Source organism: Malania oleifera, chromosome 5 (assembly GCF_029873635.1).
Source record: "Malania oleifera isolate guangnan ecotype guangnan chromosome 5, ASM2987363v1, whole genome shotgun sequence".
In the NCBI taxonomy this organism is placed as follows: Eukaryota; Viridiplantae; Streptophyta; class Magnoliopsida; order Santalales; family Ximeniaceae; genus Malania; species Malania oleifera.
The window spans coordinates 31,771,449-31,786,987 of record NC_080421.1 but is presented as its reverse complement, the minus strand read 5'-3'; the positions used below and the strand labels follow the sequence as shown (position 1 = coordinate 31,786,987).

Sequence of the window (15,539 nt, the reverse complement as noted above, 5' to 3'; positions counted from 1 at the left end):
ATTTGACTATCACATTCACATTCATTCTCATTCTCATACTCATACTCATACTCCATGTCAAATCCACTATCCACCACCAACACTGTTTATGCAATTAAATAGTATAATAATCTAATCATGTTCTCAATCAAACACGTAATAAATATAACACCGTAAAATTCACAATAAAATACATAATAAACACCATAAAAATTTCAAACTTACTCAAATATGCAATAAAATAAAATAAACTCATGTCACACAATTTGTATAATAATTATAATTTCATAAGATCAATCTCACATATTTAATTTAATTCCAATATATTCAAAAACGCCAATATAATCCAATCCCCGCAGTTTAATTGAACTCAAGCATATATTTAACTAATATGGATATGATTAAATTTACGTAATCAAATTTAATCGAGCATAATTTTAAAACAAAATCTGACATAATTTAGTTCACTTACACTAACCCTGAAGTAATGCCTACAACGTGCGGATGATGAAATTTTTCCTGTTAAATTGTTGAAGAGCGGAGTTATGACTCGGGAATGATGTCCGTTCTTCAATTTCGCGGAGAAATGGAAAAAAAAAAAATGGAGAGAGAGAGAGAGAGAGAGAGAGAGAGAGAGAGAGAGAGGCTTCTTAGGGGGTTCTTTTGATTTCTTGAAGGTTATATATTTTTTAATTAATTAATTAATATTTCTTTTTTTTTTTTTCTTTTTTTTTTTATTCTTTTAGTATAATTCTACTAATTATATATATATATATATATATATATATATATATATTTTAAAGTCCTTATACATAATATGTAAAATATTATGAGAGACAAATGACACCATCAGAAGTGTAATGTACCACCCAAGAAGGCAACAAGACAAACAAACCAATCTTTTAATCCTTCCAACTTAGCAAATAAGGATGCTGGATATAATCCATGTGATGTTAGTTTACCCTTCTATTTTATCCGTACTCCTTACTCTGTCTCTATATAAGGAAGCTTGTTATTTAAGTAGAGACAAAGAACCAGTCCATCTCTTCCTCTAAAGTTCTAAAACCTTTTTCCAAGTGTTAATCTTAGTTAATATTTTCTAAGTAATTGTTAGAATTTATAAGAACTAGGTATCTTCTTGTTGTATGAGTCTTAGTGTATTATACTTTCCATATTGTTCTTGTCTGTTTATGTTCATGATGTACTTTTGATTTGTTGTCATTCTTGCAATTACAATATATTGGTATCAAAGCCATCAAGGATGAAGAGATTACGACTCCTGTAATGAAGTATTTCATTATTAATAAAATATTATGCTTCATGTATTTTTATTTTCATATTTGTGCCCACATAAAATTTCTTGTTTTATTGGGCTAACTTTATAAATATCATAATTACATAGTAGGTCCTTGGATCACCACCTGTTCCACAGCCCAAATCTCCTCCAATTGCCTGCATCAAAAGAAAAATAAAAATTGTGACTACTTGATCTCAACCGGGGTTTAAGAAATGGCTTGAAGGTGAAAACATAACTAAAGCTTCTTTTAAAATGCATTTTATTTTTTGTATCCAGTACTAAAATTTTGTTCAAATACTTAAAAAAATAATTTCCATTATATTTGCTCTTCATATCACATACTATTAAAAATACAACTTACCCCATGTGGTTCAAGTGGTAGTGCGGACTACGGAGATGCCTCTCACAAGGTCAGGTGTTCAAACTCTCTCGAGTTCGTTTCCATCCCTGAATTCCTGAATTTACTCTCTTTTTAGAATTATGGGATCAACTTCAAAGGACGCAGGATTAGTTACGTGGACCGTAAAACGGACACGTGAATACCTAGTGCGTAATCCAAAAAAAATAAATACAACTTCACTCAAAAGTATCTAAGAATTAAAATAATCCGAAAACTTCTGTCACCATCATGCCACTTTAGACACCTAATGCAGCACCAAATCCGGGGGTGAATGCTACTCACCAATTGATGCAACCCTAATAATTTACCGAATAAACTTTCAAGGGAGAATCAAATTTGTGACCTCGAGATCACCAAGTATGAAATGAAATATTAATTATGTATAAAATTATATTTTTGTCATTGATTTCTAATATATTTTATTTTCTCACTATATAACCAGATATGAAAAAAAAAAAAAAAAAAAGTTTGTTTATATTTTTTTCTTGCTCTAAATTTTTTCCAAAATCCAAACAACGCTCAAAAGAACTGCAATCTACAGCACATTCTGGTTTTCGTTCTCCCTGACCAGTAGACAGCCAAAGCCATTAAACAGTCAAACCAGAAAAGAAAGCATTTCAGATGAAATATGAGACAATCTAGACTGGATTTCTTTATGTTGCAAAGACAACAGTATCAGTCAGATTTCTCAAAGTACTTGGACAGAAATTTCGCAATCTCCAGGAATCCAACTTTGTCTTTTCCATTGAATAGGGTCCTCAGCTTCTCGTTGCAACGAATCTCCTCCTTCTGCGAAGCGACACAACTACGTTACCAACCACAAAATTTTAATACATAAAGCAAAAAATGGCATTATATATGTCTTTGAACAAAGTAGTTGGATGTTGATTCAATGCTCCCTTACAACAGCTCTCAAACCCCACCAAGAAAAAATTAAATTAAAGTAAAACAAAACATCCAGGAGTATAAGTATATGGAAGCAATCTTCTCTGACCACCTGGCACAGCTCTAGGCAAAAAATATGTACTTGTAATAATTCCTATCTACTGCAATTCATTCACCTTTTACGTCCATTGAAACATTTGTTGTCCATTGTTTCATCAGATCATGACTCAAATCTTCTCAGCATGGGGCAAATATTTGGTTACTTTAATAGAGAACAAGGACAGACGTAGAGAGAGGCAGAAGAAAATAGGCAAAGATGAGGAAGAAGGAAAGAGCTTATCCATGAAGGAGCAAAAATGGGAAAATCTGATTCGAAGCACAGTACTAAAACTGCATACCTACACACCTAACAAACTAAAATTATAAATACAAACACAATGCAAACTAACATAAAATTCCAAACTTCCTAGGCCTACGTGACTAGGCCTAAAGTGAGTCTGCCAAATAGGCAGTCAAGTGGTAGTCCTCATTCATTATGGAATTTGAGTAAACGTAATGAGTCTGTTGTGTTTTAAATCACAATTAGCATTTAAATAAGCTATTGTTTTTTTCAACACCTGTCTAACAAATTGTAATTCAAGAATTTCAATGAAAATGAACTCTAATTTGCTTTTGAATATTCTTATCTCTATCATAGTCACCAGAAAATGCTAACAAACTAGCAAACCACATATTAGAACAAAAGTTCCAAAATGAGCCACATTTTTTTTTTCTGGAACCCTCGAAGCATCCTAAGTTTTAATTCAATATTTTTTACATAAAATATTCTTTTTGTTAGTTGAAGTGGAGAATTATCAAATTAGAATTTCTTCCTAACTCATTATTTAGCCATTCTACAAAAGAAAATATTTTCAAGATTTTGAAATACTTCAACATCCTGCCCAAAATATACAAGTGCCGCTATATACACACACATACATATGTACATATATTATATATTTATATATACACATTCCACATTTTGAGCATGTTCCATACCACAACACCATTCGCTTTTTACCAATATTACCTAGAACGTTCTGCATTCTAGGTAACATTCATCCATCTATTGGAATACCAACTTGTGTGATCAAAACTCCAGCCTAATACTAAACATAGAAAGAACATCCAATAATTATGAAAAACAAAGATAGAAGTTTGCGCAATGTGTTTTGCCCATCTGAAGACGTGACATTAAAATAACTAAGGTCAAAAGATGCAAACCTCCTTTGAGATTTCAAAAATCCCACGGACCTTTCTATGCTTTGGCAAAAAGAAATAGACCTCCCTACGATTTAAAAAATTCCACTGTCCACCCTTGGTATTTGATTTTTGGGACACTTGTAACCCTTCCCTGGTTTGTCTTTTGTCAAATATCATACGAAGTCTATGTCATTTTGCTCAAGGTCTGCAAGATTTTCAAAAACTCAAGGAAGGTCCATGCCTTTTTGCCAACGCTTAGGGAGGTCTAGTGGAATTTTTGAAACCTCATGCATGCATATTTTCGTTAGGGAGCTCAAGATAATTAATGAGATAGGGAGAACTATGACACATACGAAAGGAGGACATGGAGACGGGCATCCAACGAGATACATGTCTCTTTTTTTCTTTTTACAAGCCACACAGTAAGAGGTAGCCCATCTCTCCCATATCTGTTCACGCCCATTCCCAAGGTTCAAACTCAATACCTCAAACATAGAAGTCACAAGCTCTAACCACTAGGATGTCACCCTAGGGGGCATGAGATACATGTTTGACACACTAACAAGCCAAATCTTAAAAAGGGAAATCAAGAAACAACACAGAATGGACACAGGAATTAAACACAAGCACACGTACACAAAATCAAAATAAAACTGCCTTCCAATCTCTCTGAAGGTCGAAAAGGTGTTCCCTTTAAAATAGCCTACTACAAAGTACACGAGAGAAGCCAAGTAACAAATCTGTTCCCAAAGCACAGTACGAGTATATCCTTTCCAGAAAAACACAAGCATTCCTTTCCAACTGAATTTCACATTAGACTACAAAGATCCCAAAAGACCAAAAAGCTCAACCATTGCCACTCTTCCCAAAACCTTAAAAGAAATATGCAATAAATTCTCCGTTGAACCCAGTAAATACATTTCTTCAAAAAACTCCCAACAACTCATTCCAAAGAGAAAGAGCAATGCAGATTTTGAGCTATGAAAACCCAAGAAACAAATATCCGGATATAATGTCTTCAAAGGCTTCCTACTCTAGATTGCTGGTGCTAATTCTATTAAGAAATAAAAGCACTTCTCTTACGAGGGAACTCTAGCTTTCTAGATAGAACAATGGAGAGGAAAGGAAAGTTATAATCAAAATTTCAAAGGAATATTTAAAAGAATAGAAACACGAAGAATCCAAATCCTGAACCCAAATATCTCTCCCACTTGAGAGATGACATCCCTCCAAAACAATAACAAAGAGTGTTCCTCCACCTCCCTATCATTTAGAGACCTACAAAAATGAAAATCCATTTAAAGCAAGAAAGGAAGCAATAACAGCATTATGCGCTAACACTAAGGGAAATATATATATGAGGAAATGAAATGAGAAGAACATAATTCCCCACACCTGTCTTCTCAAAAATGGATCTGAGATCCATTGCCCATGACATCTTTGACATAAGGAATAAGCAAAGAAATCGATCTATGCAACGCACTTCCAAGGATTATCTGCAGAATTTCTTAAAAACCCAAGCCAGCATCCAACAAATTAACCTACAAGCCAAATATGCTTTTTTTTTAGAACTTTATGCCAAAGGGAGTTCTCCTCGAGGGGAATCCACCAGTCATTAGCCCAAGAAAGCATTGTTCTTAGACACCAATTTTCGACCCAAACCCCCTTCCTGCTTGGGTATACACACAATCTCCCTACTAACCAAAAGATCCCTCCTTTTTACCCCCAACCAAAGAAAATATCTTATTATTTTCTCAATTTACGAGCTACCCCTATCATAAGGATTAAAAAACATATTATACAGATAATTATGTTAATAACAATTTTTTTTTATTCAACGGTAAGGTTGTCGCCGTGTGACCTAGAGGTCACGGGTTCAAGGCGTGGAAACAGCCTCTTGCAAAAAAGCAAGGTAAGGCTGCGTACTATATGCCCATTGTGGTCCGTTCTTTTCTCGGACCCCGCATACGCGGCAGCTTTGCGCACCAGGCTGCCCTTTAAAAAAAAAAAGAAAAAAAAAAGACCCATTTTAAAAAACTGAAGCAGTATACAAGCATTCTTCAATTTGCATCAAATGTTCATAAATTCTAATTTTAAAAATAACTTCTCATTTTAAAATGCCGCATTTTTTAAACATGAACCCATAATGCACAGAGCTAATTAACATTAAACCTTAAAAACCATGCATATAAAAGGGCACTAAATCAGAGCTTTTCCTTCTTCCAAGCTATCGTCTCTCTTCGATGACTCCCTCTAGCCTCTCGTCTCTCTCCGGCGACCCTTTCCGACCTCTCGTCTCTCTTTGATTACCCCTGAGCCTCTAATCTCTTTTTGGTGACCTCTAGTGTACCTCTCTCACCGATTGTCGCTCTCTACTTCGAGGTCTCTTCTTTGATTGATTTGAGTCCCTCTCTCTCTCTCTCTCTCTCTCTCTCCAGTCTTGTTCATCTCAGGAGACCCTCTGTCAGTCTGTCTCAAATCTGTCTCATTCTCAAGTCACAACTGAAACTCAGAAAGTCAAGGTGAGTCGCACTTGCAGCTGCTTTTGAATTGTCTTCACTTTTCAATTTTCATGTATGAAATTATGAAAAATTGGAAATTTTTGAAAGAATGAAAGAAATCAATGAATGAACTAATGAAGACTCGCTGATTTAAGAGCTGCTGTTCCAATTTTCAATTTTCAATTTTCACATTTCAATTTTCAGTTACTGCTGTTTGAGCCTGTTTCAAATTTTCACTTTTCAATTTTCAATTTTCATTAGTTACCTCACAAATTTCCTTGCTGTTTGTTTTAGTCTTTCACTTTTCCCCAAATTTTCCACAATGAAAGATTGAAGAGCCGCTGTTTCTCTGCTGCTCTTTTCTCTATTTCCTGCAAAGAGCTCTCAATTCTGAAAAAAAAAAAAAAAATAATTAATTTCCTTCTGCAGCTGCTGATTGTTCCTGTTCAAAAACATGTCTGAAGGTGAATCAAATGGGCAGAAAAAAGATTTTTTTTGGAAATATAGAAAAGAAGTTGATGGAGAAAAATATTTTAGATGCAAATTTTGTGATCAAACTTGCAGTGGGACTGTGACAAGATTTAAATATCATTTGGCTAGTGCAAGAAAGGAAATGAAACCTTGCCCAAAATCCCCTCAAAACGTGAGAGATGAGTGCAAGATCGCTCTTGAAAAATTCCAAGAAGAGAAGTGTAAAAGAAATGATCTTCTTGAAGAAATTGGGATGGGACTAGGAGGAAGGATTGAGAGTGCTTCTTCTCCACTAGTTGGCGATCTTGAGCAACAAAAGAGTGGGGGTGGCCTTAATCCTAGGGCTAGAGGTCCAATAGATAAGTTCGCATCTTCATTGACCAAACAAGCTGCTATAAACTCAAAATGGAAGAAAGAAGAGAGAAATAAAATGTGTAGGAAAGTTGGATGTTGTGTGTTTATCAAAGCTCTTCCATTTAATTTGATGGATGGCATATATTGGTGTGTTATGGTGGATGGTATTGCTAATTACGAGTCAGGTTTCAAGTCTCCATTCTATGCAAGAGATGAGGACATGGATCCTTAAAATGAAGTGAAAGACATAGATGGCATGTTGAAAGAGCACAAAAAAACTTGGAAGGAATATGGATGTTCTATCATGGTTGAAGGACGGACTGATGGGTGTTCAAGGGTCCTAATTAATTTCCTTGCAAGTAGTATTGCTAGTACATGGTTTTTAAAATCTATTGATGCTTTTGATTCTATAAAAAATGGTGATTTGATGTTTAAGTATATGGATGAGATGGATGAGGAATTTGGTGAGGATAATGTTGTGCACATCATAACTAATAATGCGAGGAACATGATAGGTGGTGGAAAGGAGCTTATGGAAAATAGAGAGAAGCTGTATTGAACTCCATGTGCTGCACATTGTTTAGATCTCATGTTGGAGAATATTGCAAAATTGAAGATCAATGAAACCACAATCCTAAAGGTTAAGCAAGTTTTGAAATTTATTTATAAAAATTCCTATGTACTTGCAATGATGAGGATGTATTTCACCACCAACAAAGAACTCAACCGCCCCACAGTGACACGCTTAGCATTTTTAACAGTTCAAAACCTTTACAAACAAAAGTGAGGCCTTCAATCTATGTTCACTTCGGAGATGTGGTGCACTTCAACATATGCAAAAATGCGTGAAGGTATGAAGACTTGCTCGATTGTTTTATTTGAACAACATTTTTTGCCTCACGTGGCTTATGTTATCAAGAGTGTTGTCCCTCTTATGTGTCCTAAGGGAAGTTGATTCTAAGGAAAGACCAGCCATGGGGTTTATCTCTGAGCTGATGGATTTGGTGAAGGAAAAAATTGCTGTGAATTTTTCTAGAAATTCGAAGAAGTATGGATTTGTTTGGAGGAAAATATGTGGTAGATTGACTCCACAACTTCAACACCCTTTACATGCTGCGAGATATTATCTACATCCCCAATTGCGTTATAAGGAGAACTTCTCTGATTGTGAAGAAGTGAAAAAAGGATTATTTGAATACATGGATAGAATGTTGGGATATGAAGAGAGGCTAGCTGCAGACATCAAATTGAATTTGTTTGATAACGTATGAGGGGAAAGTGGGACTTGAGTAGCTATTGACTCTAGAATGCTGAGAAGCCCAGGTAAAAAATAATACTTCAATAACAATTAGTTAATTAGTAATAAAACTCTATCATTGTTTCTTCTTATAACTTAGAAGTGGGTGTTTCTTCTTTTGTAGCTTATTGGTGGAAGCGTTTTGGGGCCAAAACCCTAGAATTGACAAAGTTTGCAATTCGTGTTCTTATCCTAACTTAGAAGTCTGCGTGCTCGCTGAGAAGGGACAGGAAAGATAAAGGAATTAAGATTTTAAAGCTATATTTTATTAGTATTAAGGACAAGAGGAGAGAAACCCGCACCCATAGAGTTACCCATTATGCTGTTCTTTTGGCTCAGTTTTGGCTGCAGAAGCAGAGGCTTGGTTTGGTTCTCGATCTTGAGGAATTTTTTAAGTGCGTAGATGCCAAGTGGAAGCTTAGAATTTAGTAGATGAAAAAGGAGAACAAGCGACACCAATCGGCAATGACAGACGACCTGATCCTCTCTCTTTAGTTAAACATCAGTTAATACATGGTAAAAATAAGAGAAGAATCAAGCAAAACCCCTAAGAATGAAATGCAAAAAGTTCGGTGAATTAATTCCAAGGACATATAACAGGATCAAAACCATCAAACAAGCATTCATGCCGTGTACGAGAGAGAGAGAGAGAACGGACCTGAAGATTGTTAAGCCTGACGTGCCTCATGAGTTTACTGGCGGCACGGGAGCGGGAGGGTAAAGGAGCACCGAGAAAGTTTGCGAGATTAGGGGAAACCTTGGCATTGCGTGTCTTCTTCTTGGTGGAAGCAGAAACAGAAGAAGAACCGAAAGGGGAAGACGAGGGTCTGGACGCCATCAGAGCTCTGCAACCACGCCCCAGAGCCCACTGCGCCATTTTCTACTTGCTTTCCTGCTTCTATCGAATAGACGAATTCCCGACGAGTGTTAAATCGCCAAATGAAGACGGAAAGGGCTCATGAATTATAAGCGGGGGCAGGCGAATGGAAAATGGAATAGTGGAATGTCAATCGAAGTATTCTTTATAAATAAAATAGTTTTTATAAGAGTTATTTATTAGTTAGTGAGGACGTAATGAAAATGTTTCCCAAAAATTAGGTTGAATGAATATCCAATTAATGCACAAAAGTCGTGTTCGCATTCAAATTTTACCTTAATCAGAAAGATTTGAGGGCAGAAGACGTTGATATGTAGGTTTGGTGCCGTACTAGGGGATCCAAAGGATTCGTTGCTGTCTGGAGTTCTTATATAAATTAAAAAAAAAAAAAATAGTTTAGATGGAAAATGTGGCTTTTCAAAATTAATGATTGATGATATTAAGTTTGTATAACTATGTGAACAAAAAAAAAAAAAAAAAAAGCATTTAAAATGAATACTCTGTTATAAGATTTAGGAATAATTTTTTATATTTATATATTTGTTTTTTTTTTTTTGATCAGTAAATGATAAATTATATTGATCAAATGGATATGTACAGAAACTCTGGCATACCCGAGAGGAAGGAAGCAAAACTTCCATTGACAAAATGAACACTATTACATCAAAATCTGGGAATTCCCAAGGCAAAAAGCCATCAACTAACTAAAAATAACCAAAACCAAAATTAAAATGCAATAAAAAATATCTTAGAACTCAAATCATCACTAGACAAAAAGCCATAAAAATGATGGATATCCAAACCAGGAGGAATCAAGGCACAACACCCTCCAACAAGGAAAGCCAAATGTTGAAGAGAAGCATGAAATCTTTAAGTAGCCCTCCAGCTTGAAGTGGACTATCAACTTGGTCAGTACACCATCCATAATGAGAAAGAAGATCAGGCCCAAGATGAAGACTACCTTCAAGACATCAAGAAACTCCAACCTCCTCAGAGTATTCCGAAAACCCAATGAGATAAGAAAGAAAAAGAAAATAAAAGGAATGAAAATGGGAAGAAAGAAAATGGAAATCAGGAAACAACTCTCTTCTTCTTGGTTTTTTTTTTTTTTTTTACTACCAATTGTTAATCAAACACCAATCCAAAAGAGAACAAGTCCCTTCAACCAAGAATCCAATAGCAGCACCTCATACTGAATAAGACCCCAACACTTCATCTAACAAACTGACCTTCACTGTTCACACTAGAGTCCAGCAGCTCAAAGCAGATCTTCCATATTAAACATGATCCACCAGAAATGAGACACCAACTTCTAGCACAACCAGATTGAAACTGTAGCCCAACACAGCAACATCAACAGAGGATAATACATTCAGCCTTGTATTAAACCTGAGACTAGGAACTTAAGAATCCTTCTTCACAACCCCAGAGACATAGTAGCCTGGAGAGTCATTACAGATCAACAGAGCACAGCATAACTCAACCAAAATAAAACATCAAAAAATCAGCAGATTAGGCAAGCAGGCTAAGCCAATGTAAAGCAAGCAGTAAGCATCAACCACTAGAGACACCTAAAACAGAAACTATTACTTTAGCCCCTATAGTAGGCCAACTCCTGAATATTTCTACCATTACAACTCAAAACCATTCCTAAAATCAGAAAAGATCACTCACATTCTGCTGGTTCCCAGGTTTTTACAAACCTGGGAAATCTGTCGAATACAGTTCTGTATGTATGCATTTGAATGACTCGAACAATGACTTCTAGAGGGGTAACCTTACCTTCAAATATCTTCTTATTTCTGAAGTGCCATAAATAATACACTGTGGCAGCAAAACAAAACTTTTTAGCCATTGATTGAACCCCCGTACCTCTAGCTTCTTTATACATCCATTTTAGAGAAGCCTTAAGTGTGGTTAAAGCTCTTGTGATGCCCAACCAACTCCTCAGGTGACCCCAAACTGCCGCTAAAAAAGTGCATTTAAAAAAGAGATGGTCTATTGTTTCCTCCTCCCTATTACAAAAGCAACAAGAATGGTTAATCCCTTCCACATGAATATTGTTAGTAGTTGCTAGTCTACCTTTTGCACCAAGCCAGAGAATAAAGGAGTGTTTCGGAGTGCAACCATTCATCCATACAACATTAAACCACGGAACCTTACTTCCTTTCCTTCTCTAGAAATGATAGACTTCTGAACATGAGATTTTATCACCAATCACCCATTTCCTTAACTGAAAGTCGGCTTCTTGTTGGTCTCTGCAATGTAGCAGTACATTATTTTTAAGTTCAATGATCATCTTAAACAAAGGAGAGTCCTCATGTTTAGAAGAAGCCTCCCAAATGTTACAGCCTCTCAAATAATTCTAATTTATCCATTTCACCCATAGAGAATCTTTTTTATCATGAATATTCCACAACACTTTTATAAGGATAGCTTTATTCCATGTTTTGAGATAAAAAACTCCCAATCCCCCTTCCTCTTTTGGTAAACACACATCCTTCCAGGCCACTAAGGGTCTCTTTCTATCACCTTATAAAAACACCCTACACAGCTTAATAATGTACTCTCTGACAGATCTGGGAATGGGAAAAATTAAAAGCCAAAAGCACTCTGAACCTTGAATAACTGAATTGATTAACTCTAATTTCCTAGCGTAGGAGATAGAATTCTTCGGTCAAGCACCAATATTATTGGATATCTTACTAATTAGTGGAGAATAATGCATTGCATTCAACCTAGTCGATGCTAGAGGGATGCCCAAATAACGAAAAGGGAATTCACCACGAGAAAAACCAGTTAGCTCCATAATTTCATCAAGATCATTATCTCTAATACCTGCAGTAAAAATATTGGATTTCAGTTTATTAGCTTCAAGACCAGAACACTCTGAGAATTTCCTCAAGCAGTCCATGATCAACCGAACTGAGGAAATATCCCCCCTCGAAAACAAAACCAAATCATCTGCGAATGCTAGGTGAGAAATCTTCAATTCCCGACATTTTGGGTGGAAGTGAAATTCAGGGTAAGCTTCAAGAGATTTTAACAATTTAGAAAGGTATTCCATGCAAATTACAAATAAAATAGGGGAAAGAGGATCCCCTTGTCTGAGTCCCTTTTTGCCTTCAAAAAATCCATAGTAACTCCCATTTAGAGCTATAGAGAAGGATGTTGAAGTAACGCACTGCATAACCCAATTAATCATTCTTTCATGAAAATTTAGTTGTTCAAGCATCTCCTTGAGAAATTTCCAAGAAATAGAATCATAAGCTTTCTTTAAATCTATCTTCAGCATGCATCTAGGAGATATTCTCTTCCGAGCATATTTTCTAACCAATTCCTGCACAAGGTATATATTCTCAATCATGCTCCTTTGTCCCACAAATGCAGACTGCGTAGGGTTCACAATTTGGCCAAGGCAAGGAGAAATTCTATTGGCAATGATTTTAGATATAGCTTTGAAAATTACATTGCAACATTATATAGGTCTGAAATCTTGGACTGAGGAGGCATGAGAAGATTTTGGAATAAGGGCAATAGCTGTATGGTTTAATTGTTTAAGCAAGTTACCATTCCTGAAAAATTCTTGCACTGCTCGTGTGACCTCCTTACCAACAATACCTCAAGATTTCTTTAAGAAACACGAAGTAAATCCATCTGGACCTGGAGATTTTTCATTTCCAATACCAAAGATGGCATTTTTAATCTCCTCTTCTGTAATAGGAAGAATCATCTGCTGAGCTTGTTCATTACTTAGGGATTGACCTTGGCCAATAATTTGGGGATCCACAGGAGTGCATTCGACCTCAGTCCCAAGGAGATTCTTATAATAATTAATGAATTCCTATGCCACTTGATCCTGGGAAGTAGTAGGATCCCCATTATCTTTGATAAGTGAAACAATATGATTCCTTTTTACATGCCTCCTCATCAAAGAATGAAAAAAGGAGGTATTTTTGTCACTGTTCATTTGATACTTAATTTTAGCCTGCTGATTTAAGAAACTCCTGTTTGCTTCAGCTAGCTTCATGGCCCTGTCCCTCTTTATCGCAGCTTGCATCTGGAACCCCAAGCCCTCAGGAGAGTTGTGTAATTTTTCTTGAAGTTCCAACAGCTCTTCATTAGCTTTTTCTGCTCTTATAGAAATATGAGAAAAGTGTAGTGCATTCAAATTCTTTAGAGGGGACTTTATGGCTTGCAATTTCTTCACCAGCCGAAACATTTTACATCCTCTGAATTTAATTCCCCACCCTTTTTTAACAGTCTCCATAAAGTCATAGTGATCTATCCACATGTTGAAGAATTTAAATGGCCTTCTCCCCATGCCATTACTATCAACCAAAGAAACCAGACAATTAGAGTGATCTGACAATATACCTGGAAGCTGAAAGTTAACATGAACACCCAAATTAGTCTGGTTCCATTCATTATTAACCAACACTCTATCGAGCTTGCACCAAGTCTTCCCATTTGACCAAGTTAGAAAGCAGCCAGAAGAATTAATATCCATTAATCCAGTTTCCATAAAGCACTCTCTGATATCCCTAGTTTCATATGCTGTAACAGGAACACCATTCAATTTCTCATCTGGGTTTAGCACATTATTAAAATCACCCATGACAATCCAAGGATGACAGCAATCCATACCAGTTTGAACAAGGTTCCTCCACAACTCTCTTCTGTTGACTATAGTGTGAAAGCCATACACAAAACAAACTCGAAAATCATTTAAAGTAGTTAGACATTTAACATTGCAATGAATTACCTGAGCACTGTACTCAATAGCTTGAAGTTGAATCTTTTGAGGGTTCCATAGCACCAAAATTCTCCCTGCTCTATGAAGACTGAAATTATTTATTTGATGCCAATGCTGAAACTTCCTCTTCATCAGATTATCAAGAGTATTCAAACTCAGTTTGGTTTCTAAGAGACCCAAAACATCTACTTTATTCTTCCGAATGAAGTCCAGTACTCCATTCTGCTTTAGAGGCTTATTAAAGCCTCTGATATTCCAAAATGCCATCTTCATTTTCCACATTGGGGAAGAAGGTCCCCGTCCCTTTTAGGCTTCCAAACTTGTTCTCCTCTTTGTCTTATGGTGGCCCCTACACTCATAGATCTTTTTTTTACTCCCCTTACAATACCTGAACCACCTGCATTTTGTGTCTTGGCCAGAGTTTTTTGGTACTCTGTTCTAGATAGATTAGCATGTTGTCCCTCAAGTCCAGAGCTTTGATCTTGGGCTATTTCCTTTCCTTTGTTTTATTAGATAGAGTAGTTTGTAAAGTGCTTGCTATATCCAAGCTACAATTGAGTAAAGTCCACTGCATGCTCAAACTGGACTCATTTCATAAATAAATTTTAAAAATTGAGTCCTTATTAGATTCGTTAATTTAATAATTGAGTTTGAAATGAGTATAAAGGAGACTGGTCTACTCTTAAAATTTTTATTTTTTTATGACCCAAAATTCCTACCTAGACTTCTCCTTTGAACTTACTTAGACAGCGGGAGGATGAAATCATTGTCATCCTTCCATTAGCGTACCCCTAGCAAAGCAATTCATTTAACGAACCACAAATGAGGAATTGAATTTGCAATCTTAGGATCTCCAAGGCTCATTTTCACCCTTATTGCCCATGTAAATCCAGCTAAACCCTATTAAATATTTCATTATATACTAGTGAACTTTACAATTGGTCATAAAGTTGGCCAATGTAAATAAACAAATGATTTAATTCATTAAAAATATAAGTATAATGCTTTGACTTGTGTTCTACTATATTATGTTATGGAAAAATTCTAAAAGATAAATAAAAATATATTATTATTATTAATGCCTAAAGAAAAAATATTATATATATATATATATATATATATATATATATAGGAATATCATTTTAAAATTAAATGAACTCTTAACCATGTATATAAATTAATGAGCTTCTTAATGCACAAACACATGTCAATTTTTAGTCGTATAAACAAAAGAAGTTAAATGAACTTATTTCATTAGTTAAGTTTATTAAGTAAGTTTATTATTCAAATTTTTAAACATGTCAACTTGTGAGCCAATAAAATGAGTTAACTTGTAAACTGGACCAGTCGAGAATCATTTACCTTAGAATTGAATTGCTTAATTTTCAAACTTAAAACGTAAATTTGAGCTTGCTTCACTCATTTTAACAAATGAACTCAACCAAGTCGTTATTAAATTTTTGAGCATGGAGCAATTCAT

The 15,539-nt window shown here is 35.5% G+C and overlaps 2 protein-coding genes across 3 annotated transcripts; both read right to left on the bottom strand.

The window, feature by feature from the left end:
• Window positions 1–1,242: 1,242 nt before the first annotated feature.
• LOC131154952 (uncharacterized) lies at window positions 1,243–9,443 on the bottom strand. 2 transcript variants are annotated; one of them, XR_009136710.1, is made up of 3 exons: window positions 9,085–9,443; window positions 1,638–2,465; window positions 1,243–1,431 (listed from the first exon to the last, which is right to left on the bottom strand). XR_009136710.1 is itself a non-coding variant. In XM_058107799.1 (2 exons), the coding sequence occupies exons 1-2, from the start codon at window positions 9,301–9,303 to the stop codon at window positions 2,352–2,354; spliced, it is 333 nt and encodes a 110-aa protein (XP_057963782.1). In that variant the 5' UTR covers window positions 9,304–9,443; the 3' UTR covers window positions 2,144–2,351. The 2 variants fall into 2 exon arrangements, 1 of the variants encoding a protein (XP_057963782.1); XM_058107799.1 differs by lacking the exon at window positions 1,243–1,431 and having other exon boundaries at window positions 2,144–2,465.
• A 3,704-nt stretch (window positions 9,444–13,147) lies between these two features.
• Window positions 13,148–14,326, bottom strand: LOC131155912 (uncharacterized). The gene has a single exon (XM_058109361.1). It carries the CDS (start codon window positions 14,324–14,326, stop codon window positions 13,148–13,150), a length of 1,179 nt encoding a protein of 392 aa, XP_057965344.1.
• Between the last annotated feature and the right edge of the window lie 1,213 nt (window positions 14,327–15,539).